This window comes from Myotis nattereri, assembly GCF_964212035.1.
Source record: "Myotis nattereri genome assembly, chromosome: X".
NCBI classification, from domain to species: Eukaryota; Metazoa; Chordata; class Mammalia; order Chiroptera; family Vespertilionidae; genus Myotis; species Myotis nattereri.
In genome coordinates this window covers 6315270-6340346 of record NC_138078.1, presented here as the reverse complement: position 1 = coordinate 6340346, position 25077 = coordinate 6315270, and the positions used below count along the sequence as shown (strand labels likewise).

At 42.9% G+C, this 25077-nt stretch overlaps 2 protein-coding genes across 4 annotated transcripts in view; one reads left to right on the top strand and one right to left on the bottom strand.

Annotated features, from left to right (window-relative positions):
• OFD1 (OFD1 centriole and centriolar satellite protein) overlaps nt 1–8345 on the bottom strand; it is a 37854-nt gene extending 29509 nt beyond the window's left edge. The window contains exons 1-3 of one of the 2 annotated variants that reach the window (XM_081115072.1): nt 8232–8345; nt 6032–6130; nt 1420–1620 (exon numbers count right to left, since the gene is read on the bottom strand). In XM_081115072.1, the coding sequence (XP_080971198.1) occupies nt 1420–1620; nt 6032–6124 (294 nt within the window). In that variant the 5' untranslated portion in view covers nt 6125–6130; nt 8232–8345. Of the gene's footprint in view, nt 1–1419; nt 1621–6031; nt 6131–8026; nt 8193–8231 lie in introns of those variants that run through there. The other variant, XM_081115071.1, reaches the window with a different exon arrangement.
• On the top strand, nt 8264–21089 carry TRAPPC2 (trafficking protein particle complex subunit 2). 2 transcript variants are annotated; one of them, XM_081115073.1, is made up of 5 exons: nt 8264–8357; nt 14116–14227; nt 17538–17682; nt 18028–18113; nt 19794–21089. In XM_081115073.1, the coding sequence occupies exons 2-5, from the start codon at nt 14135–14137 to the stop codon at nt 19890–19892; spliced, it is 423 nt and encodes a 140-aa protein (XP_080971199.1). In that variant the 5' UTR covers nt 8264–8357; nt 14116–14134; the 3' UTR covers nt 19893–21089. The 2 variants fall into 2 exon arrangements, with proteins under 2 accessions (XP_080971199.1, XP_080971200.1); XM_081115074.1 differs by having other exon boundaries at nt 17538–17686; nt 18032–18113.
• The last annotated feature ends 3988 nt before the right edge of the window (nt 21090–25077 follow it).

Genomic DNA, 25077 nt, shown 5'->3' with positions numbered 1-25077 from the left:
GGGCCTTTCAATTGCAGTAATTTTTTTTAAATATTATTGCTTCAAAATGTAAATAAACTAAATTTTTACTGTCTTTACAACTATGAATGACTAAAGTATACTGAAAATAGTTTTAAACAAACATTTTGGGTAGCTATTCTTAATATATTTTCCCAGTACAGCACATATCACTTACTACATCTACGCTGAGAACACTAACATGATTTTCTACTGGTTTTCCTTTAAAGAAAATATTCTGCATGGCATTTTATAACAGTAAAAACCTGCAATCATGTGAGGTAGATTAATTACTGCTCTAATCACTATATAATTGGCTATTGCTCATTCAATAAATAAAACTGTGAAATGTAATGACAAACCTAGAGACTGATGGACCAAAACAGAATTCCTAATGTTGATAAGTAAAATTTGGTTGTTAATGAATAAATATAGCATATGTAAATTATAAGTTTTTCAAATATTAGAACTGTTCATGATTTCTTAAAACTTCTGAATATAAAACTTTTGGTCAATTACAGATAGGATAAAGAGAGCCAAAACACAGGGATAACACAGAGTGCACCCTAATGTCAACTATGGATTTCAGGTGATAATGATGCCACAATGTAGGCTCATTAACTGTAAAAATGATGATAATGGGGGAGGCTGTGCATGTATGGGGGGAGAGGGCATACGGGAACTCTCCCTTCCTTCTCAATTTTGCTGTGAACCTAAACTGCTCTAAAAAGTTAAGTCTACTTTAAAAAAAATATATGGAAAGTTTGTTATACCTGCCTTGAAAATACTAATAAAGTATGACTAATATATGTTCAATGGTAATGGTAGAGGAATAGTTAAAATAACTAGAAAAGTGATAAACATGTGTTTTAATATTTGAGAACACCACAGATTTTTAAAAAATTAATCTATTCCTTCTGTTATATAATCACAAAGAAGAGAAATATCTAGAAACAGAGACTGTGGCATCAGTTTACATTTTAGAGATCTAGATTTACTGCCCTATTTTGCCACCTCAAAATCCTGTGACCTTGAGCAAATCACTCACCTCTCCAGACTCTGGCTCCTCATCTGGGACACAGGTACACCTGCAGTGTGACTAGCCCAGTGCCAAGCTCACAACAGTCAACATAAATGGCAGTTATGAGTCTGAGTCAACTATGTGGGACATAAGATCAATTCTAGCTCTGAAACATTTCGTGATTCTACACAACACAATTTAACAAAAGACTAATGAAGATTCCAAGGAACTGATATATCAAATTGAGTACTCCTTTGGTGAATTATCTAAAAAACAACTGAGAAATGGACCAAGACAGCCAAGGAGCACTCAGCTACTGTGCAGCACTTTATTATCATCTTGGGGGGTCGGGGGGAGAAGCTGTTAATAGAAAATTCGGAAACAGTAAGGAAAAACTTTACCTTTTCTTCTGCCAAGCCACTTTCTGGGAAGAAAACCGAAAGTGAATACTCATAGCCACATCTTTGTAAATGATCTGCCACTAGGGAATTAGAAGCGCCTATTAAAAGGGCACTCCCTTCCACTGAAATGGACGAGGGCCGCATTTCTCCGCTCAATACAGGGTGCATCAATTCTTGAATGAGTTGCTTTCTCAGTTGTGTCTAGTTCAACGACAAAAAAAGAGAAAAGAGACAAGAGGGAAAATACTTTTAGCAGGATTTTTGCACTGGAGATAAACAGATTTGCCACACGAATTAGAAACCTTTTATTTCCACAGTGGTTCTAGATCAGCCGTGGGCAAACTACGGCCCGCAGGCCGGATCCGGCCCATTTGAAATGAATAAAACTATTGAAAAAAAAAAAAGACCGTACCCTTTTATGTAATGATGTTTACTTTGAATTTATATTAGTTCACACAAACACTCCATCCATGCTTTTGTTCCGGCCCTCCGGTCCAGTTTAAGAACCCATTGTGGCCCTCGAGTCAAAAAGTTTGCCCACCCCTGTTCTAGATCCATGGACAGAAGTTAGAACTTCTTTGTTGCATACTTTGTCTTACCCTGTGAGACAAGCAGCCCATGGGTTCTGCCCAAAGAAGTCTGCTTTCACCAGTGAAAGCTTCCCAAGTGAACTGGTGGTGAGTCAGAACACATGTCAACTCTTACTTGTCTTCCCTAGGAGCCCATTTCAGCAGCCGTTGGTCAAGACACCAATCAGAGAAAATTCTGCTGCTTCCGCAACAGAATTCTGTGGATTGTTGGAGGATATGAAAACAATATTGGATGAAATCAGTGTATTGAGCATATTGACAAAAATAAAATTCCCCAAAAGGAAATAACATATGCAAGAGAGAAACCAGTAAACCTAAAGAAGGCTTATTAACATGCACTTTCATATATAGTATTTACATCTCAAGACATTTTATAAATAAGGAAATTTAGGTTCAAGGTGAGTAATTTTTTCAAGGTTATAACTAGTGTTATTATTCCTTTGGGTTTTAAGAAAAATCTCTAAATTAACTGAATTACTGGATATTTGTTCTCATCTATTGTGCATATAAGCTGGAAACGTAATTGGGCTAAGCTTAAGAGTATGCTGCATATATCCATGGGGTTCAACACTAAGTAGTATCTAATGTGTTCATATTAATAGAATACAAGCAAGAAACAAAAGGAGTTGCTATACTTCTATCTTCTATCCTTCAGCTAGAGAGAAGTATATAACTACCAGCACAGAACAAGACTCATACATCAAAAATCCTATAGTACAAAAGACATTTATATTGAGCAGAATATGCATGTTCTGCCTCATCTAATGTCATTCAGTAACAGAAATAATAAAATAAGGAAAGAGAAACTACAGCATTCTCCACCAGTAAAATTTAGAGGTTGTTTAATGAGATTTGTAACATGCTAAAGAAGTAGTATATTTAGATCCAGCTTAATTGACAAAAGTGATTCAGGGTGTCCTGCAAACAAGTACTGAAATAGGATAAAATTTAAATGAGTGACATAAGCAGGTTAAAAAGAAAATAAGAGAAGAATAAAATTAAATGACATCATAGATGAATTCCCATATTGACAAATACAAAAGGCATGCCATCTAGCACTTGCTAGAAGAAATGGCAAGACTGGCTGGGGGCTTTCCAGCAGCCAATGCAGAGAGAGATACCCATTCATAATTAAATCTTGAAATGTCCCTAAGGAAAGAATAAATACAATTATTGTGGGGGGAGGGTAAGTGGGAGAGAAGAGACTTGGGAATCCTTCTGAGACATCTTTCAAGAAATTCACAGACTGAGTAGATTAAAAATATGAAAAGGCCTTGATAAACTTTAATAGTTATCTGTGACTTCGTACTTAATCATAAATACAAATTCTTTTCAAACATCCAAATAGAATGAGTTAGGCCACTAAAAAAATTCAATACACGAACTCACCCCAACCACAGTCCTTAAACGGAGAAAAAATTAGCTCAGACAGAGAGAGTAAAACTCTGCCCTGCCATTGACCAAGCTGTAATTCCAGAAACAGCCAGCTGCAAACCGGAAACATTTCTCCCAAGAATATACTGCAGCTACAGAGTGAATAAGGTTAGCATAATCCCAATATCAAAGCCGAACAAGGATAGCTAAGAAAGGACTAGTCAATTGTAACTACAGATAGGAAGCCAAACAGTACCAAATCTAATCCAGAAACACAGAAAAAGAAAAAAAAATTCCATATTCAGGAATGCAATAACCATCCCACGTTAGGTCTAGTAATGCATTACACACTACAATTAACTCCAGGTGGGTTAAAGTGTTAACTATAAGAACTGAAGCCTTTTAAGAAACTTTAAAAAGTGCCGAACCGGTTTGGCTCAGTGGATGGAGTGTCGGCCTGCGAACTCAAGGGTCCCAGGTTCGATTCCGGTCAAGGGCATGTACCTTGGTTGCAGGCACATCCCCAGTGGGGGGTGTGCAGGAGACAGCTGATCCATCTCTCTCATAGATGTTTCTAACTCTCTGTCCCTCTCCCTTCCTCTCTGTAAAAAATCAATAAAATATATTAAAAAAAAGAAACTTTAAAAAGTGATTACTCATGCTATTAGTGGAGAAAAATTTACTGAGAATAATCAGCAAAAAAATCAATGGATTTGACCATATAAAAATATAACATCAATATTTTAGAGCCAAATTAGAATTGAACACCAAAATAAAAGTATTACCACAAAAATGACAAAAAAAGATTAATAGTTTCTATTAAAAGAATTCTTACACAATAAGAAAACACTAACATCCTAAAAAAAATGAGCAAGAGACAAACTGCCAATCCATGGAAAACAGACAAATGGCCAGAAACTATGTGCAACATCATTAACAATCAAAGGAATAAATACTAAAATGAAGGCTGCTTTTCAATCTTAGATTGGTTTTTTTAAATGTCGTGATAATAATATTGGAGTGAGACAAGCATTCTCAAACTGCTGGTGTCATATACACTATTACAATCTTTCTAGAACAAGCCAAGAGCCTTAAAAAAATGCTTATGCCCTTTGATTTTCCAGGATAAAGAGTCATACAAAGCCACTTAATTAGGCAAAAATGAGAAATGCAATTGCAGGATGTATAGACCTAGGATGTATTCAACATTTTATGTGTAAAATATACTTCTGAAATATATATATATATATATATATATATATAGTAATGAAAACACATTTGAACTACTCCTACTCCTTGCTATTAATTTATATATAAAGTATATTAATAAATATTTGCTGCCCAAGCTAAATATTAATCAGGGGACTGCTACATAGATTATACATACATACAAACATGGGCCTGGTGCCACTGAAAATGAGGATTGCAATGAACATTTAAGGACACAAGAAAATGCTTATTATATAATATTGAACTAAGAAGAATACACACATACACACACAAACCATTATGCCATTAAGTTGCTGAATCAGAGACGACTTTCTTCTTTGAAGTTTTTCTGTATTTTTCAGGTGAATCTGAAGTGATGCTGTGTGTTTTTTTAAGTTACAAAAACAATGAGGGAGGGAGAAGAAAAAAAAAAACACAAACTCACTTTTCCTCAATTTCCCATTTTAAGGGTAAAATATACTTCTGAAATGTATATAGCAGTGAAAACATGTTTGAGGTAATCCTACTCGTTGCTGTTAACATATATAAAGTATAATAATAAATATTTGCTACCCAAGCAAAATATTCACCAGGGAACTGCTACTTAAATTACACATACATCCAAACATGAGCCTAGGGCCACTAAAATTAGGATTTCAAGGAACGTTTATGAACACAGGAAAACGTTCACCATATAATAGTGAACTAAGAATAACACACCGTTATACCAAGTGGTTGAATCAGATGACTTTTCCTCCTTTGTTTTCTGTATTTTTCAGGTGAATCTGAAGTGGTGTTGTTTCTTTAGTTACAATAACAATGGGTGAGGGAGAAGTAAAAACAAACTCACATTTCCTAAACATCTCAGTGTAAAATATACTTCAGAAATGTATATAGTAATGAAAACATGTTCGAGGTAATAGTATCCATTGCTATTAACCCTATTTCTTGCTGTTAATTCATACTAATAAGTATTTGCTGCCCAAATTAAATATTCAGATCTTTCCATGTATTTTTTTAAAGTTCTCATTCTCCAAACTATTCTACGGTAAGCAGCACATGTAACGTTTTCTATACGGTGTCAATGTCGTTCATTCCAACATGACTATTACAAAACCACGTATTAACTCAGGAACCTACAAACCAGCTTCATAAAACAAGCCTAACCTTACGAAAACGTGTTCATTTAATCAAGCTATTCGCTCCTATCTGAATGCCAGTCAATAAATCTATTTGAATATGAAGACCGGGCAAACTCTCAACCGTTTGAGAATGCTTTCCAGGATAACGAGTTCTACAAAACATAAAAGCGTCACTCCCCAATACCACCTGCATATCGTATTATTTGTAAAACCAAGACCCAGTGGGTTTAAATGCGGACTCCCTGTTACCGCTTCCACTTGTAAACGTTATAGAACAGATATGCCTCAAGCCGATACCTTGAGGGAGTCCAGGATACCTCGGTCCTTGAAGGTCTGGTACAGCTTTCTGCGTAGTTCATCTTGAGTCAACTCGTCCTCTTTAAAGGGCATGGTGAGCTGGAAGAGAAGATGCCGACGGTTACCGGGCAGGCAGAGGGCATAGGCATTTCTGAGGACGGAACAGTGGCTGACCTTCGGGAAATCTGGAAAGCCCCGCGGGAACAGCGCTTTCAGGACAACAAGCAAGAAGCTTCGTCCCCCCACGTGCACACCCGGTTGGCGCTTGAATGGAAAACGAACAGGAAGCGCCCCCTCCTCACTCGCGCCCAGTGGCGCTTTAACCAATGAACACAAAGCCTCGTCCCCTCACGTGCACACCTGGTTGGCGCTTGAATGGAAAAAGGAACAGGAAGCGCCCCCTCCTCACTCGCGCCCAGTGGCGCTTTAACCAATGAACACAAAGCCTCGTCCCCCCACGTGCACACCTGGTTGGCGCTTGAATGGAAAACGAACAGGAAGCGCCCCCTCCTCACTCGCGCCCAGTGGCGCTTTAACCAATGAACACAAAGCCTCGTCCCCCCACGTGCACACCCGGTTGGCGCTTGAATGGAAAACGAACAGGAAGCGCCCCCTCCTCACTCGCGCCCAGTGGCGCTTTAACCAATGAACACAAAGCCTCGTCCCCCCACGTGCACACCCGGTTGGCGCTTGAATGGAAAACGAACAGGAAGCGCCCCCTCCTCACTCGCGCCCAGTGGCGCTTTAACCAATGAACACAAAGCCTCGTCCCCTCACGTGCACACCTGGTTGGCGCTTGAATGGAAAAAGGAACAGGAAGCGCCCCCTCCTCACTCGCGCCCAGTGGCGCTTTAACCAATGAACACAAAGCCTCGTCCCCCCACGTGCACACCCGGTTGGCGCCTGAATGGAAAACGAACAGGAAGCGCCCCCTCCTCACTCGCGCCCAGTGGCGCTTTAACCAATGAACACAAAGCCTCGTCCCCTCACGTGCACACCCGGTTGGCGCTTCAACGAAAACAAACACAAAGCTTCGTGTTGGCGCTTTAACCGAAACATTAAGAAGCTTCGTCCTTTCAAGTGCGCACTCGGTTGGCGCTTTCACGAAACAACCAAAGGACTTGTATGCAAGCATATAGGCCTAACCAACGGACACAGACAGGGGGGTGAGGGTATGAGTGGGGGGTTGGGGGGTAACGTGGGGATAAGGACACATACGTAATAACATAATAAATTTTTAAAAAGAAGCTTCGTCCCCTCAAGTGCGCACCTGGTTGGCGCTTGAACGACAACAAACATGAAGCTTCGTCCCCTCACGATTGGCACTTGAAGGGAAACAAACACGAAGCTTCGTCCCCTCACGCAAACCCGGTCTGCGCTTTAATGAAAAGAAACACGAAGCTTCGTCCCTTCAAGCGCGCACCCGATTGGCACTTGAACGAAAACCAACAGGAAGCTCCCTCTCCTCACGCGCGCCGTGTTGGCGCTTTAACGGAACGAACACGAAGCCTCGTCCCCTCACGCGCACCCGGTCGGCGCTTTAACGAAACAAACACGAAGTTTCGTCCCCTCACGCGCACCCGGTCGGCGCTTTAACGAAACAAACACGAAGTTTCGTCCCCTCACGCACACCCGGTCGGCGCTTGAAGGAAACAAACACGAAGCTTCGTCCCCTCACGCGCACCCGGTCGGCGCTTTAACGAAAACCAACAAGACACTGCACCCCACACGCGCACCCGGTCAGCGCTTTAACGAAAGCCAACAAGATGCTTAATCTCCGCCGGCATCAGTTTCCCACCGAGCCAGTCCCGCCCGCCCCGCCTCAAGGTGGCAACGAGGGAACTCCCTACCTCCAGAGCCCAACCGCGGTGCTGGGGAATCGCTCAACGGTCTCCCGCCCACCCCGAACTAAGAACCCTGCCGCATAAACGCACTTCCTCCCCTCGGGTTGCTATGGGTGGGTGGGGTCGTGTACCGCCCGATCGCCACTCTCACCGGAGGCTGGGAGGTAGAAACATCAGGCGAGGAGTCTGGGAAACCCGGGTCCGGGGACGCCGAGGCACCACGTGGTTCCTCGCCGCTCTCAGCCGGTCCCGCCCTCTCCCCGAGACCCGCCAGGTTGAGCGACCTAAGTCCGGAGCGTTACTGCGCCTGCGCCAGCGAGCCCGCGTTACTAGCTGCCGAAGCCCCGCCCACTTACCGCGAGAGCGTAGCCTCCGAGTCTCGCGAGAGCTTGTCCGGCTTCCTTACTGAAGTTCCGAGCGCTAGTCGCCGCAGCGGAAGCTCCGTGGATACCTTCTTACGAAGTCTGCGTCTAGGGGCGCAGGTAGGGGATAGAGCGAGGATTGGGGGAGGAGGCGGGCGCTTTGGGGGACATCCGGGGCCGCGTGATCTGAGTGTTAACCCTGTCACTCCATCCAGTTGCGGCCTGGGGCGCCGGGCCCAACCCGGCCAGCCCCCCGGTGGCTGGTCCCATCACAGCCCAGGCATTGCATCCGGCGAGCTCCGCCAGCTTGGGGTTTTGCATCTTTTGCCTTGTACTGGGTCACAGGGCTCCGTAACCGCGGCACGAAAACTCTTTGTAGGGAGCGCTGTCTTGCCCTTTGGGGCCCGAAAACTCTTTGTAGGGAGCGCTGCCTTGTGCACCGCGGGGTGGTTAGCCCTGTCCCTGGCCTCTCTGCCCACTAAATGCAGCGCCTCCGCACCAGTTCTGACCTTACTGAATGTCTCAGGCATTGCCAGATGTCCTCGGGGAGGCAAAAGTCACTGGTTGAAAATCAGTGAGCTAAAGTTTGTGTTTGCATGCTGTGAGAAAGATAAAGATGGGCTGAGATTACTGTAAACTCGAGTGGAGTTTAGAAAAAAAAAGAGAGTGGAAGATGGAAGCCCGCAGAGACATCTCTGCGGGAAAAGTATGACTTCATCTGGGCTTTAATGGGTATGCTTTGGATGGTGGCAAAAAGAGTCACCGCTTGGCACTCGCTGAGGCCAACTGCCCTTCCCCCACCATCACCCACGACAGTGGATAATTAATCACAGCGATCTTTCCTGCTGACCACACTTAAGTCTTAGGATCTCAGCACCAGTTCCTGGCAGTCACTACCAGTGATTCGAACTGGCTCAGGAAAAGAAACCCATTTGCCATTCCTAGTCAGCTCCCTTTTCCATTAGACAGTGTATCTTCTCTACAGATGACATTGTGCTGGACACTGCTCCCCACCTTCACCCCCCCCCAAAAAAAAGTATTTCCCTTCCTCAGTTTAAACATCCTCAGTTTTTTGTCCAGAGCATTCCCTAGCCTAGATCCCACCCTCCTCCCCCCACACACAGTTCAGTTATTGATTCACTTAAAATACAATTCCCAGAACTGACTACTTACCCAGAGATGATATTATTTGTGAAGAGGACATTGTCTTCTCTTAATGCAGCTTGGTATTGCATTAGCTTTTTGTGACCACTGTTTCAGACTGCTGTCTCTTATTCAGTTTGCAATAAATGAAAATGGGTGCTTGTAGATGCACTGCTCTTAAGCTAGGTTTCCTCACCCTGTTGTGCAGCTCATTTTTTCCAAGCCCAAGTACCGGACTTTATTTTGCATCCTATTAAATTCTACTTTGTTAATTTCACGCCTAGTTCTCTTAGCTGTGGAGATATTTTTGAATCTTGCCTTTTGCCTTCTAATAAATGTGTTGCCCTTAGCATATCTTTGAATGTGATAAGTTGGCTTCATCTCACAATTATTGTTATAAGGAGTGTTTTCTGGGCCCCAGCACTGTTATAGCTCTGGGGATACCGGACTGTGTTATCAGGCAAGCTAAAGGTCTAGTTGTTTCTAGGTGTACACCAAACTATTTCCAAAAATGATTTACTGCCTCCTAATTTCCCTTCCAAAACATAAAATTTAAGTTTGGTATGACTTGTTCTCAGTATAACCAGGGGTTACGTGAATGAATAACAACCTACTCTTTTTGTGTAGGGATCCACATTGAATAATGTATAATAAAAGTTCTCAGTATGGTGTCTAACCAAAGGCAGCCATTTAATACATATTTCTATTGGTCTTTTCATTTCTCTGAAAGTACCCAATTATAGACTAGGAGATAAGCCTTTTAGTGTTTGAAAATAGGAATAACATTTACCTGTATCTGATGATATGGCTCTTTTCTGTTCCTGCGAGTTCTCAAATATCACTGATCACTAGATGTATAATCACATTTGTTAATCCAAGATATGTAGTTTGCTGAGAACTGAATACCTGTATTTATTGAAATGTCTAGATTTTTTTAATATTCCCATCTTGAGGTTCATAGCCTACCTAACCTTGATTCTTCCACATTTGCTGTTGGAAAATCACTCTTTTTAAGGAAATTGAAGTTCAGCAGATCTGCATCCTCTGTACTTTGTATACCAGGTGCTTGAAGCAGTTGACCTTTCGAGAAACCCTGCTTTTTCCTGACTGTAGCCTAAAAAGGCTTTCTTTTTCTTAACTTAGTCCACACATTTCAGCTCATTTGGGCTTTTGCCTTTCTGATGGTAGCCTCACAGGTTTCTGAAGGTCCCAGGTCCCATTTCTGTGTTCATTACTAGTTAGTGCCCTACTTCCTACATTATGTGCACAGCCTCTTTGAGTTCAAGGTAACCCTGAGCTCCTTATAGCACCACCTTGATTTCTTTAGTTGTCTCTCTCCCTAAAGCAGCTCAGGTCACCCTAGCAACCAGAGGCTGCTGCTGTCCTCACCACAGGTGCAGTCCTGCCTCCCCTACCCTCAGGCAACTAGCCCTTCCCCGTGTAATGGAGGATTGCTTTATGTAAGGAACCTCAGCAGCTTCTCAGAAAGGTGCTGTTAATAGCTTGAACAGACTCCAGCTATCAGGCCTCTTGAGTACTCCCCTTCCTCCCCACCCCACAGGCCTCAGCTGGGCTGGTTAATCCCACCCTGCCTCTCACTCCAGCATTCCCTCTCCCCTATTCTTAGGGTCATCTCACACTGTAAACTACAGCCCTCCCTCCCCCCCCCCCCCCCGCAGCTCCATTCTGCAAACATTGAGCACTTATTATATACTAGGCTCGGTGTCAGGGATTCAGGCTGGAAAAAACCACAGTCCCTGTTCTTTTCCATGTTCATTCCCCATATTGCCCTAAGGTAGGTCCATCTTGACGCACAGTTGCCCTAGACCAGGGGTGGGCAAACTTTTTGACTTGAGGGCCACAATGGGTTCTTAAACTGGACCGGAGGGCCAGAACAAAAGCATGGATGGAGTGTTTGTGTGAACTAATATAAATTCAAAGTAAACATCATTACATAAAAGGGTACGGTCTCTTTTTTCAATAGTTTTATTCATTTCAAACGGGCCGGATCCGGCCCGCGGGCCGTAGTTTGCCCACGGCTGCCCTAGACCCACCTTTCCAACAATGCTTTGCTACCCATGTGCCATGGTAAATGAACTCCCTCTGTTCCGGCTCTCTTTACAGAATGCACTTTTACCTTTTGGCTGACGCTTCCTTGAATATTTCCTTTTTTCTCGTACTTGCAAGGGAGGTTTTTTTTTCTTTTTTTCCAGCTCTGACATGTGTGTTAGTTTCCTATTGCTGCCCTAACAAATTGCCACAAATTTAGTGGCTTGAAACAACACAAATGCATTACATTACAGTTCTTAGCATAGAAGTCCGACGTGGGTCTCACTGGGCTGCAATCCAGGTATCAGGCTGCGTTCCCTTCTGGAGGCTTCCTGGGGAGACTCTGTTCTTGGGGAGACTCTGTTCCTTTGTCCTTTCCAGCTTCTGGATGCCACCAGTATTCTGTGACTGGTGACCTCTTCCTCCATCGTTAAAGCCAGGACCTGTAGTCACCTGACTGCCTCTCGTGCCTCCCTCCACTTTTAAAGCCCCTTGTGCTTGCACTGGGCCCACCTGGGTAGCCCACGATCATCTCCTATCTAAGGTCAGCTCATGAGCAACCTCAGTTCCATTTGTAGCCTTAATTCCACTTTACCTGGTAAATTAACATTCATTCACAGGTTCCCAAGATTAGGATGTGGACATTTGGCGGGGGGGGAGCAGGTGGTCAGGAAGGCTATTCTGGCTACCATACCATGTTGGAAACTGACATGTTTTCATCCCTCTTCCTTCCCTTATTTGTTTTCTCAGTGAATAGCATGGCATCCTGATATTCTGCTTGATCACCTCAGCCAAACATTTGGAAACATCTTCAGTCCTCCCATTTAATCCATTGCCAAGTTCTGTTTAGCTCCCTTCTCCACTCCTCCAGGCCTAGTCTCCCTTGCAGATGCTCGAAGGGTCCCTCCTTCAGGTGATGGGAACGTTGAGCAGGCGCACACACAACTTACACAAACACAGCTGTTGTGGTGCTTTATTTGTATTGTTTGTGTTACATATTGGAGTTTAAGTAATACTTCATGGGTGGAGGGAAGGTGGAAGAGATCCTGGAATTTAAAAAAAAAAAAGTTTGCAGTCATTGGTCTAGAGCAGTGGTTCTCAACCTGTGGGTCACGACCACTTTGGGGGTCGAACGACCCTTTCACAGGGGTCGCCTAAGACCATCGGAAAACACATATATAATTACATATTGTTTTTGTGATTCATCACTATGCTTTCATGATGTTCAATGTGAAACAATGAAATTGGGGGTCACCACAACATGAGGAACTGTATGAAAGGGTCGCAGCATTAGGAAGGTTGAGAACCACTGCTCTAGAGCTACACTGTCCAGTACAGTAGCCATGAACCCCGTGTGGCTATTTAATCCATTAAAATTAAATAAAATTTCAAATTCAGTTCTGCAGACATGAACCACATTTCAAATGCTCCTTAGTCGGCAGTGGCTACTAGATCGCACAGCACAGGTACAGAGCATTTCCATTCTCGCAGAAAGTTCCATATATATGACAGCACAGAGTTCTAGAGAGTGTCTCCCTTTTGCCCATTACCTAGGCATAGTAAGCCCTCTAACATTAAATGATTGTAGATATTCCCTTCCTGAGACTATGTGGTTGTATGGTTTCTTTTCCTTCCACTTCACCCACCCTTCAGTTTTTCCTTGTCATAATTGAATAGTTACTTCCCTTCTCCAGCTGTTTGTGAAATCAAATTCTTGGCAGCTCAAGTCCTGCTCAGCTGTGTAGTTTGTGATACAACCTTTATGCAGTATTTCCTTCAGCTTCCTTTTTGTTTGTCCTCACTCGGTACTTAGCACCATGCTTCTCTCCCAGTCATGGATTTCCATACAGGAGACAAGTATTTTGTGGGTGGTTATCTTCCTTTATACATTAATTGTCTGCTGCTGCTGCTGCTTAAATGTGCATTGGGGGAGGTGTCTGCCTTATCTTTTCTCTCTGCTGCTTAAATGTTTGTGAAGAAAGTAAGCCCTTCCCTTGGCAAACTCCAGCTAGGAAACCTCTTCCAGCAAAAATGAATGATGTCATTGCTGACTTGGTTAACATTTCAAGCTCCCATCCCTCTTCCCCTCACTTTCTCTTGAGAATTCTGGCCAATTCTCCTATTTTGCACAGCTTTTGTATCATTCCTGCTTGTCTTGGTTATGCAGTTTTACTATTTGGGCCCTTTTCTCATTTTCCCCTAAAACAGGGACCATTTTTTTCTGTAAAGCACCAGGCTATCCCTGTCACAACTGCTCACCTCTGCCACTGTAGGGCAAAAGCAGCCTTTGACTATAGTAAGACAGATAAGGCCAGATTTGGCCTGTAGGCTGTAGTGTAACAAGCCCTGCTCCAAATAGTATCTTAAATCCTACTTACTTCAGCATGCCAAGAGAGTCTCCTGCCTGCCTTTTTTTCCAGACCTGGCCTTCCAATTCCTGGGTTACATGCGCCAGCTCTAGCCTGATTTCCTTTACAAAGTATTGCGTTCGTTAGGAAATATATTTCGAACTTCTTTGGCTTTTGTTGCATGTTCTGAGTGAATCAGCAGGAGTCCCTGTGAGGCATGATGCATCCTGGGCCCTGGCACACCTAGGTTGTACTTTCCCCGGGACTGTACACTCCCAGCTAACCATTTTTGGTTTTCAGTATTGAGTACTAAATGCATTTTCTTTTCATTTAATTAGGAGCCATATATTGGAGACAATGTCTGGAAGCTTCTACTTCGTGATTGTTGGCCACCATGACAATCCAGTTTTTGAAATGGAGTTTCTGCCACCTGGAAAAGCAGAATCCAAAGTGCGTATGGAACCTTAACAAACCCCGTGAGAACTGTCATGCTGTTGTAATGATAATGGTGTAATGTGCTTTTCGAACTGGAGATCTGGACAGATGAGATAACAATTAAGCGAGGTTTGCTCTGGAGTCCCATGGGCTGGTAGAAGCCAGCCAGTCAGGGAAGGTTCAATAAATTGCTTCATCCTTTATCAGCACACACTTAGCATGTACTGGGAGGAAGCTCTGGGCCTCTTTTCCTGGTCTTCAGTCCACTGTGCCACCCAACTAGGAAAAGCTACTCCTTAAGTGCATAGAAACATGGTCCACCCATAGTGGGTCTGAAAGAACAGTCGTTGCTGCCTTGAAATGCCATGAAAGCCCATTGTGCCCCAGCAAGTCACATTTTTCATCAGGACATACATAGTAGATCCATTTACACCTGGGAGGGTTAAAAGGGACCCTTACTTACATGTCTTCCTGCTGCCCAAGACGATGGCAGTTCCCAGTGACCTACCTTATCTCTGGCTGGTGCCCATATGCTCTCCTCCCCAGTGACACACCCAGCTTCCTTATCAAGAATGGCTGTAGAAAAACACACTGGGTTGGCAAACGTCTCCATTCAGAATAAACAGAGCCATAGAGCCTTGAGATGAGAATAGCTGGGTCCCTTCCATCTTTCCGTACCAGTCCACGTTCCTAATTGCCCAGAAGTTGTGCTGTGTCTCCCGACCTCCAAAAATAAGCTTTAATGTTCTTTAAGACAGGAGTTGATTTTTCAAATTCATTGTAATGCATAATGTCCAGTCTAGTGTAGGATGCTTGTCAACTATTCAGATCTTGCCAGTAAAATATGATAGAAATGTAATTATCCTACCAGGTGTTGGTGCTACATTCTTTTCCCACATCCCTATGAGCACGCAGCTCATTAAAACTTTGGTTTGAGGCATCTCTGTAGCAGTGATGGCTTTGTGTTACACCACTACTCAATTATAGTTCCTGTGCACTCCGGGGCCTGGTGGTACATAAAGCAGTGCATATAAAAGTACTTCATCGCAAGATGCTACCACTTACCTTCTGAAAGCATTTCTATAGTTTTCTCCTAATCTCTCAAGATTGATCATCCCTGTAAAGTAATGGAAAATGCTGCTATAAGCCAGACACGAAATACATCCCTTCTCTAAGGATTAAATTAGCTGCATCTTGGCAACGGGCATGAAGTAAACATGCTTTAGCTGTGCGAGGGATTCCAGGGTAACTGGCAGCCTTCCTCCAGCCCAGTTGTGGGAACAGCCTCCTCAGCAAAGGATCTGTACAGTTTCCCAGGGCTGCCGCCACAGAGCACAAAACCTGGGTGGCTTAGCACGATGGGAATGTTCTGTCTCAGTCTGGAGGTCAGAAGGCCCCGGCAGGGAAGGTGCTCTCGAAGGATCTGTTCCGGCCTCTCTCCTAGTTCCTGGTAGTTCCTTGCCTGGTGGCAGCACAACTCCAGTCTCCACCTGGCGTTCTCCCTGGGTGTGTCTGTGTCCAAGGGTCCCCTTTTTTATAAATACACCAGTCACACTGGAGCCCACTCTTCTCTAGCATGAACTCATGCTAACTACAGTGGGGCCTTGACTTACGAGTGTCCCGACTAACGAGTTTTTCGAGATACGAGCCTCTCTCAGTGGACTTTTTGCATTGAGTTGATAGAGTAATTTGAGTTAATGAGCTCCTTAACGAGCTCGGTCTCGGAACGAATTAAACTCGTAAGTCAAGGCCCCACTGTAGTTACATCTACAACAACCCTCTTTCCAAATAAGGCTGCATTCTAAGGTCCTGGGGGTGGGGACTGCAACACAGGAATGGGTGGGGGTACAATTCAACCCATAACGGAGGTGTTCTCTGAAAATGCATATGGAAAGTAAGAATTCCACAGGAGTAAGACCATTTCAGGTGGTGAACGCCCCCTCCACAATATGGTGGGACATTCCCACCTTCTCCAGTTCAGCTCTGTCAGCCTGTGAAAAGGACACTCCCAGCTCTGACAGGACTGTCTCCTGCTATCACACAGGGGACTGAGTGTTCACAAGGGTTAAGCATGGCCTCCTGCCACTCCCAGGTCCCCCTGCCTTGTAAACTCCTTACACCTGAAAGAGTCATGCCACCATGTTAGGAGTGCCACCTCCTCGCTTGCCTTCACTGCTCACCAGGTGTCACTACACAGGAAGCCTCCCCCTCACCCCACCTTGAGGCCTGTGCCAATGTCACCTCTCTGTCCTTAGCCCCAGCTTACCTATGTTGCTGTCCTTTATCCACAACCTTTTAGGTATTTTTTCCTGTCTTCCTCTAAAACAGTGGTTCTCAACCTTCTGGCCCTTTAAATACAGTTCCTCATGTTGTGACCCAACCCAATTATTTTTGTTGCACCCTGACCGGTTTGGCTCAGTGGATAGAGCATCGGACTGCGGACTCAAGGGTCCCGGGTTCGATTCCGGTCAGGCGCATATACCTTGGTTGCGGGCACGTCCCCAGTGGGGAGTGTGCAGGAGGCAGCTGGTCGATGTTTCTCTCTCATCGATGTTTCTCTCTCATCGATGTTTCTAACTCTCTATCCCTCTCCCTTCCTCTCTGTAAAAAATCAATAAAATATATTTTTTTAAAAATTATTTTCGTTGCTACTTCATAACTGTAATGTTGCTACTGTTATGAATCGTAATGTAAATATCTGATATGCAGGATGGTCTTAGGCGACCCCTGTGAAAGGGTCGTTTGACTGCCAAAGGGTTGCGACCCACGGGTTGAGAACCTCTGCTCTAAAAGAATACAGGCTTCTTGAAAGGAGGATCTATTTGTTTTCCAACAGAGTATTTTTTCCCCCACATGCTTAAAAGGTTACGGAAACTGGTAGCTTCCTTCTTGCAAAATTAAATTTTTTTTAGTTTCTTGAAAACATTTTATTAATATTATAATTAGTATATTATAATCGGCTATTTCTATTTATTGAATTTTAGATACCAAATTTAAAAGTAGCCCAGCTGGCATGGCTCAGTGGTTGAGCATCAACCTATGAACCAGGAAGTCACGGTTTGATTCTGGTCAGAGCACATGCCCAGGTTGCAGGCTTGACCTCCAGTGTGGGGCGTGCAGGAGGCATCCAATCAGTGATTCTCTCTCATCATTGATGTTTCTATCTCTCGCTCCCTTCCTCTCTGAAATCAATAAAAATATACTTTTTTAGAAAAATAAAGTGTCCCCCCGCAAGAAGAACTGTATAGGATTTACAGATTGAAATGTTGGCTGTCTTGATGCTGTATGGAAATGTTAACCTGGTGCTGCTCACACTGTCATCTAGGACGACCATCGTCATCTGAACCAGTTCATAGCTCATGCTGCCCTTGACCTGGTGGATGAGAATATGTGGCTGTCAAACAACATGTACTTGAAAACTGTGGACAAGTTCAATGAGTGGTTTGTTTCAGCATTTGTTACTGCAGGTCATATCCTTACCTTCTTAATAAAGATACCTAACTACAGGTTGGGGTAACCAACTAGAACATGGGACACAGATGCCAGGATAAGTTGATGAACTTTAAAGTGTCAGGTGAAAATTGCCATTTACGTAGCTACTTTTATTTTTTTCAGGGAAAAAATACATTTTCTTTAAATCATTTTAAAACCAAGTCTGGTATGTAAAACTAAGGTTTATCTGAACCCTATCAAGGGTGGTTTTACTTTTATTTTTTAACTTTAAAGATTATGTTCTCTTTAAGGTAAAAACTAAGCTAACTTTGAACTATTGCTTTTAATTTTACATTTCTAAGATTACACCTTAATTATTTCACATATGAGATTTATTATGCTTCATGATGTAAGACAAGAAGATGGAATAAAGAACTTCTTTACTGATGTCTATGAACTATACATAAAGGTATGTATGTTCTATAACTTTTTAAAACTGATAAAAGGGATTCAAACGGCAGGGAACTGGCCTGTCAAAGCGAGTCCCTTGTAGTAGTTTTCATCTCAGAGCAGCTCTCCCTCAGTCAGACCATCCCTGGCAGCTCCCTCATCAGGCAAGTTTTCACCAGATTAACATGTATTTAGGGAAAGAACTCATAGTTATTTTGTTGTTGTTAATCCTCAGCCAAGGATATTTTTCCCATTGACTTTTTTTAGAGCGAGTAGGAGGGGAAGTACAGACAGACACATCAATTGGTTGCCTCCCACACACGCCCCAACGGGGGCTGGGAATAGAGCCTGCAACCCAGTCACATGCCCTTGACCGGAATTGAACCCATGACCCTTTCCAGTCCACAGGCTTATGCTCTAACCCAGCCGTGGGCAAACTACGGCCCGCGGGCCGGATCCGGCCCGTTTGAAATGAATAAAACTAAAAAAAAAAAAAGACCGTACCCTTTTATGTAATGATGTTTACTTTGAATTTATATTAGTTCACACAAACACTCCATCCATGCTTTTGTTCCGGCCCTCCGGTCCAGTTTAAGAACCCATTGTGGCCCTCGAGTCAAAAAGTTTGCCCACCCCTGCTCTAACCACTGAGAAACACCGGCCAGGGCTTGTGGTTATTTTAAAATCTACTTCTTTCTCCCTCTTTTGGTGCATATAGTTGATTTTACTAGGGAACCCTAAAGAGAGGGAAGGAAGTATTCTCCATAAGAGAAATTGCTTTATAATTTCAATCTAAAATGCTTTCCATCTACTTTACAAATAAGTTACAGTGCAATGAATACTGATCATAAACCAGCAGGAAGTGATTCATATATTATCAAATAGTCACCCAAGGAGATTGGTGCCACCTGCATTTCTTGTATTTAATTGGAAAAAATAAAATAATAGGACATCAGTAGTTAAACTGCAGTGCTAACAACAGTATTTCTTAATAATTTAAATATTCTGTATTTGCACAAGATTTTTGCATACTAACAATATTCCTAGTCAGCACTAGCAAGTAAGAATATCTAGTCCTTTTATAAAGGTAGACAAAGTGATTAAGGTGTAAAAATTGCTAACTCCTTTCCTCATTAGTGATTCCATTTGTTGTTAATAATTTTCTCTGACTGTTACGATACATTTGTTGCATTATCTGAGAAACTGGTCACTTAGCCTTGTGTTAAAGGAGAGTATTAAAAACCTGATTCTTAAAAAGTTACCACACAAGAGTAGTTTTTAATCAGTGTGGTGTAACTTTTTCTTAACTTAGAGACCCATGATATGGCACATTTTTCATTTGTATTTTATGTAGGTCTTACAGATTAATTCATATGTTTACAATGAATATAAGATTAGTAATTCACACACAGGGTGAATCCTGAGTTAATTTTGCTTACATAGGCAACACTTATCATACCACCATCAGTTTCACCACAGGTACTGCTCAAAACTATAACACCGAGAAAGAAATTTCCTTAAGGGGAAGTTGCTATTTAACAATAGAACATTTTTATGGAAATTTAAAAATGTGATCTTCTGACTTGTTTTGAATGTGTTTAATGATTTCTTTTCATTTAAAGCTCAAAATAATTTAGAGACTCATGATTTGTCAGTCTTTTTACTCTGACAAACTCACTAATACTTTCTTCTTTCCTAGTTTGCAATGAATCCATTTTATGAACCAAATTCTCCTATTCGATCCAGTGCATTTGACAGAAAAGTTCAGTTTCTTGGAAAGAAACACCTCTTAAGCTAAGCACAGAAAAATTCGGAAATAAACAATGTCGCTACAATGGAATATACTCAGGAATGTGTACATTGTAAGTTACTTGATTAAATAGCCTGGGAAAGTTTTACTTGTAGTGTTAATTTATTTAAGCCTAGTGAAATTCCTTATAGATAAAAATAGTACAGTTTCTTAGAATTATCAATCCTATATAATAAAAGGCCAGCGACCGAACGGCAGAACGACCAGTTAACCAGCCGCTATGACACGTATTGACCACCAGGGGGCAGACACTCAACAGAGGAACTGCCCCCTGGCAGTCAGTGCGCTCCCATGGTGGGCTGATCCCCGCAGGCCATACCCCTCACCAGTGCACAAATCCCGTGCACTGGGCCTCTAGTAGATTAATATTTGCTTCTGAACAGTTATTTATAAGGATTTCTTTATCAATATCCTTGAAACATCTTTGAAAATCTGAGAATAAGCTTTTGACTTTCCTCATTCATACAGCTTGATCTTGATGTAACAATCCAGAACCAAATGTCATTGTCAAGATTTGGTAGATGTAAAACTAAAGCATCTGCAGTGAGGAATAAAGTTGGTAGGACATACATGGGCTTACCCATACATCTAGAGATGATATAAAAATGTATAGGCACTGTGCATAGCCCTACCCAAGAAGCTGAAGTAAACAGCGTGTGCAGTGCCCAGTGCCATGTACCTGCCGCTGTTCGGGATGGGACAGTGATCCTGCTGTCATTCTGAAATCCGGGATCCATGTCTGTAAAATGGGTGGCTGGGCCCAAAGTGCAGGGTTGTGTTCTTTCCTTTCCCTTAGTATGCTAAAGATTTCATGAACCTGTTGATAATCTGTATTAGTAAAAAGCTGTAAGACGATTCTCATCAAGTTGTAAAGACAGAAAAGCTTGTATTACATTAACATTCGCACTCCTAGCCTTTTAGGCTGTGCACCAGAGGGGGCGGGAGGGGGCTATTTTACTGTAAGGAGTGTGGACCTTACTGTAAACAAGTAGATGTCGATCGAAAAGCAAGTAATATAAGCACATATTTTCCGTGCTACTTGTGAGCACTTGAAGAATTTTCTTCCATTCTGAATAACTTGAGCAAGTAATTCTAAGTTTGTTCTTGTATCTTTGTGTGAAGTTGCTACTATGATTTTTTTTACCCTATTTATTTGATTTACTAAATAAAGATGTTTGTCTAAGATTGTGGGAATTTAATATCAAATTTTTTAAGTGCTGCTCACCCTGCCACCAATACCATTTTAGTTTTATTTTGAAAGTCTGCAAACTAGTATATATTTTAACCCAATTTACAGAACCTGGATCATCTCAAATTAGGTGCCAGAGCTTTGGGAGCAGAAAAAGATATTCAGCTAGAAATCTAGGAGTCATTTCAGCCATGCTCATTGGAGAGACCCAAACACGTATTGGTTTTTGTTTGTTTGTTTGTTTTAATTTTATTTTATTTAATATATTTTATTGATTTTCTACAGAGAGGAAGGGAGAGGGATAGAGAGCCAGAAACATCGATGGGAGAAACATCTATCAGCTGCCTTTTGCACACCCCCCACTGGGGATATGCCCGCAACCCAGGTACATGCCCTTGACCGGAATCAAACCTGGGACCCTTCAGTCCGCAGGCCAGTGCTCTATCCACTGAGCCACACCGGTCAGGGCAACACATATTGTTTTATGTAGTTTGCTCTGCCCTCAATGACCACGTAGCACAGAGGGCTGCGACGCAAGCGGCCAGGAGCAGCAGCAGGGAGTTCTAGGTAGAGATCGATGGGTCCTGGCCCGGCCACACAACGGCAGTGCCCTGCAAACAGCGACCCTTTTCTCTAGGCTTGTGAGGGCGAGATGGGAACATGTAACAAGAGCCCTGCGTGAGCACGTTACTGGAATTAAGTACCAAATTTCACGTATGCCTGCATCTTTGAAGGAGCTCCAAGGCAAGTCCAGTGATGAGCGTGGGAGCTGGTGGGTGGGCTGCACGGGGAAAGCATGCTGGGCACAAAGGTGTGGGGGGAAAAGCAGCACTAGGCATGGGGATTGGACAGCTGAGGGGCCAGAACCAGGACTGGCGAGTTGGTAAAGCATAGATCTGGTAGTAGGTGGCGTTACTGAAGGTTCCGGAATACAAGAGCAGTGGAGGGACATCAGTAGCACCCTGGGCACTTGCCAGGGCTCATGATTCCCCACAAGCATCAGGCTTCACTGAGCATAGGTATTAAATTTGTAATCGTTAGCACTTCCAAAGATCCAAATAAAACGCACCAATCTGGTTTTGTCCTTCGTTTCCTAGAAGGCTGCACTGTTGCCCCGCTGTCCACGAATGCAGAGACCATCGATCGGTGCTCTGCCCGATATACCCATGTTCTTTTTCTGCAGTCACAACAGTACCTCCCGGTTAACGGGCCAGGGTGACGACTTCTCAGAACCCACAGGTCCATTGTTCTGCTTAACACTGCACTGCCCCACAAGCCACTGGTATTGTGTGAGAACTGGTGTCAGTGTCATAGGACAGTGAAAGCTTACACAAGTTTTTATAGAAACGTAAAGCAAGGTTTTCTTTAAGACATGTTTGAACTTCAACTAGGGAATTTTTCACAAGGGTGAAGGAGGTGACAAAACTGGAAGTAACCCATTGATGAAGTACCTTTCCATCTTCTACACAGCCTCCTGAAATTGTTTTCATTGGTCAAAAGTACATTTGTCCATTCTCTGAGGTCATAGTTGGTCTTTAACACTGAACTTGGTCTGTACATTCACAGACAGCGTGGAAGCACGCACTGTCTCCGATGGCCCAAACGCCCAGTGGCAAGCACAGCGCTTTAACAAGCCCCTCCTCCCCAAACCACAGTTCTGCTTGCTTTGGGGGCTCCGCAGCTATTGCCACCACTCCTGCACCACCTGCTTTGATCCCCAACTCTTGTTTTTCCCATACTTTTCATCTTTGTATAGATAGGTAAGACCAGCCAATTAAAGCATCTTTTTTCTTCAAAAGAATCAGATTTTCAGCTACCTTTTGCTTCTGGTTCAAGAGCTTTTCCATCAGTTGTTGCTTCATTGAAGGACAAAGCTATTTAGTCAGGTTTTGTTCTTAATCACATTTCAGTACCATGTTTGTTATATTAACCCTTGTTTCCCCAGATTCCCTTTAAGTCATGGTGTGAAGAATTACTGTCAGCCTGTCTACACACATGAAGACCTTTTCCTTTGATCATTTTAGCTGCTCAACACTAGGCCTCTAGAATGCCAACTAATCTAATCCTTAAATATTTATTTGAAAATACAATACTTGAAAAGATGCTTTAAAGTTTAAAAATACACTAATGTATTAGTTAAATCTATTCAAGTACCGAAATTATACATTTTGTAAAAACCTATACACGTTACCCCTACCCCCCAAATTCCTAAGTTCTAGCCCCCACGCACACCCTCAGAATGTGGCTATATTTGGAGATGGGGCCTTCAAAGAGATGATTTAAGTTAAAATGAGCCTGTTTGGGTGGGCCTAATCCAATCTGGTATCCTTATAACAGGAAATTTTGATATAGATTGGGGGGGGGGGGGGTGACAACATGGGAAAGGTCATCCGCAAGCCATGGGGAAAGACCTCAGGAGAAACTAAACCTACCAACACCCTGACCTGCGACTTCTAGCCTTCAGCATTGTGAGAAAAATTCCCATTGTCAAGCCACACAATCTGCATTTTATTACGACAGCCTAGCACACCTAATACAATATACTTTCCTCTGGCCCATGGGCCGTAGCGAAATCATTTGGTCTGGCCCTGCCAAGGCATTAGAGGCGAGTTCATTAAATGTTTGACCAAATATAGCAGGCTAATTTTTAAGTTGATAATGGTGTATGGCCCACAAATGTTATCAATATTCAAATGGACCTTGGCAGAAAAACGTTCCCCATCTCTGATCTAGATGGACACCCAAAAACACATGTAGCTGCCGCCAGGGACAGGAACTGGGTGGCAAAGGTAGAGACATGTCCCTTGTCCCTAGAATTTGAACCATGTGACTCCTAGAATGCTTCACTGTTGCCACTTTTCATGTCTGCAGAGAAATTGACCGATGTGTGGAAACTAGCACTTTCATGCACTACTGCTCCATATCCACCAAGGAAGAAGGGTTTGAATAGTTGTTAGATATCCATACAGCAAATAAATGAGAGGGGTCTACTGTAATGTAAGTATGTCCAGACATATTAAGAGAAAAAGGGCAAGTCACAAAACAATGGGTACACTTTTGATTTTTAAAAAAAAGCAAGCCCAGCTGGCATGGCTCAGTGGTGGAGCACCAACCTATGAACCAGGAGGTCACGGTTCGATTCCTGGTCAGGGCACATGCCCAGGTTGCAGGGTCGATCCCCAGTGTGGGGTGTGCAGGAGGCAGCTGATCAATGTTTCTCATCATTGATGTTTCTCTCTCACACTTCCTCTCTGAAATCAATAAAATTATATTAAAAAGAAAAGCAAGTCTCCTCAAGAAAAAAAAATTGTTTTTTTGGATGGAGGATTAGTTTTTTTCCCGGGGGCGGGGCGGGGGGGGAGGTGATTGCAAATAATAAAAACTAGAGCTCTCTCCAACCTGAGAATATGAAGAGATTTAACTTCCCCAAATTAAAAATGTCATAACATTTTCCTTACAGCCAAATTGTTATGTTAGGAAATAAGATTTTCAAAAGCTTAGCTTACTGTAATGATACTCTTTTTCAGTGGTTTCCAATGAGTGGAGCCAGGGAAAGAAATTTATCTATTTCGTTTCTCAAAATGTACCCCTGCCCCAAGCATGTCCGTTGATAACCCACTGCTCTACAGCCAGGGTGCTGTCTTCACTGACATGGGGTCTAGGAGTTGGTTTGCCTCTGGAGAATGGAATCAGCATGAAGGTGCAACATATGAACTTTACCCACAAAAGATCACAATTTGTTTTATCAGTAAGTCTGGTCATTGCAGCAAGATGAGAAATCTTCGAGAGCAAATCACTATACAATGTTCAGTGAAGGAGAAGGCACTAAGTAAATACACGACCAAATAAAGATGTCTTCTCTTACCCTCACACAAAGTTCAATCCTTCACATTTCCTCTAAGACTAATGATAAAGTTGGCTTCTGGGGTTGAGGGGGTAGCGAACGTGTGGCACACAGATGAGCGATTACTGGGGAGATCAAGA

Excerpts from the sequence above, each read along its gene's own strand:
- TRAPPC2 (XM_081115073.1), top strand. The coding sequence starts at position 14,135 with ATGTCTGGAAGCTTCTACTTCGTGATTGTTGGCCACCATGACAATCCA. Across the intron at positions 17,683-18,027 it reads AGCATTTGTTACTGCAGGTC|ATATGAGATTTATTATGCTT; the intron begins ATATCCTTACCT and ends TAATTATTTCAC. Across the intron at positions 18,114-19,793 it reads TCTATGAACTATACATAAAG|TTTGCAATGAATCCATTTTA; the intron begins GTATGTATGTTC and ends CTTCTTTCCTAG.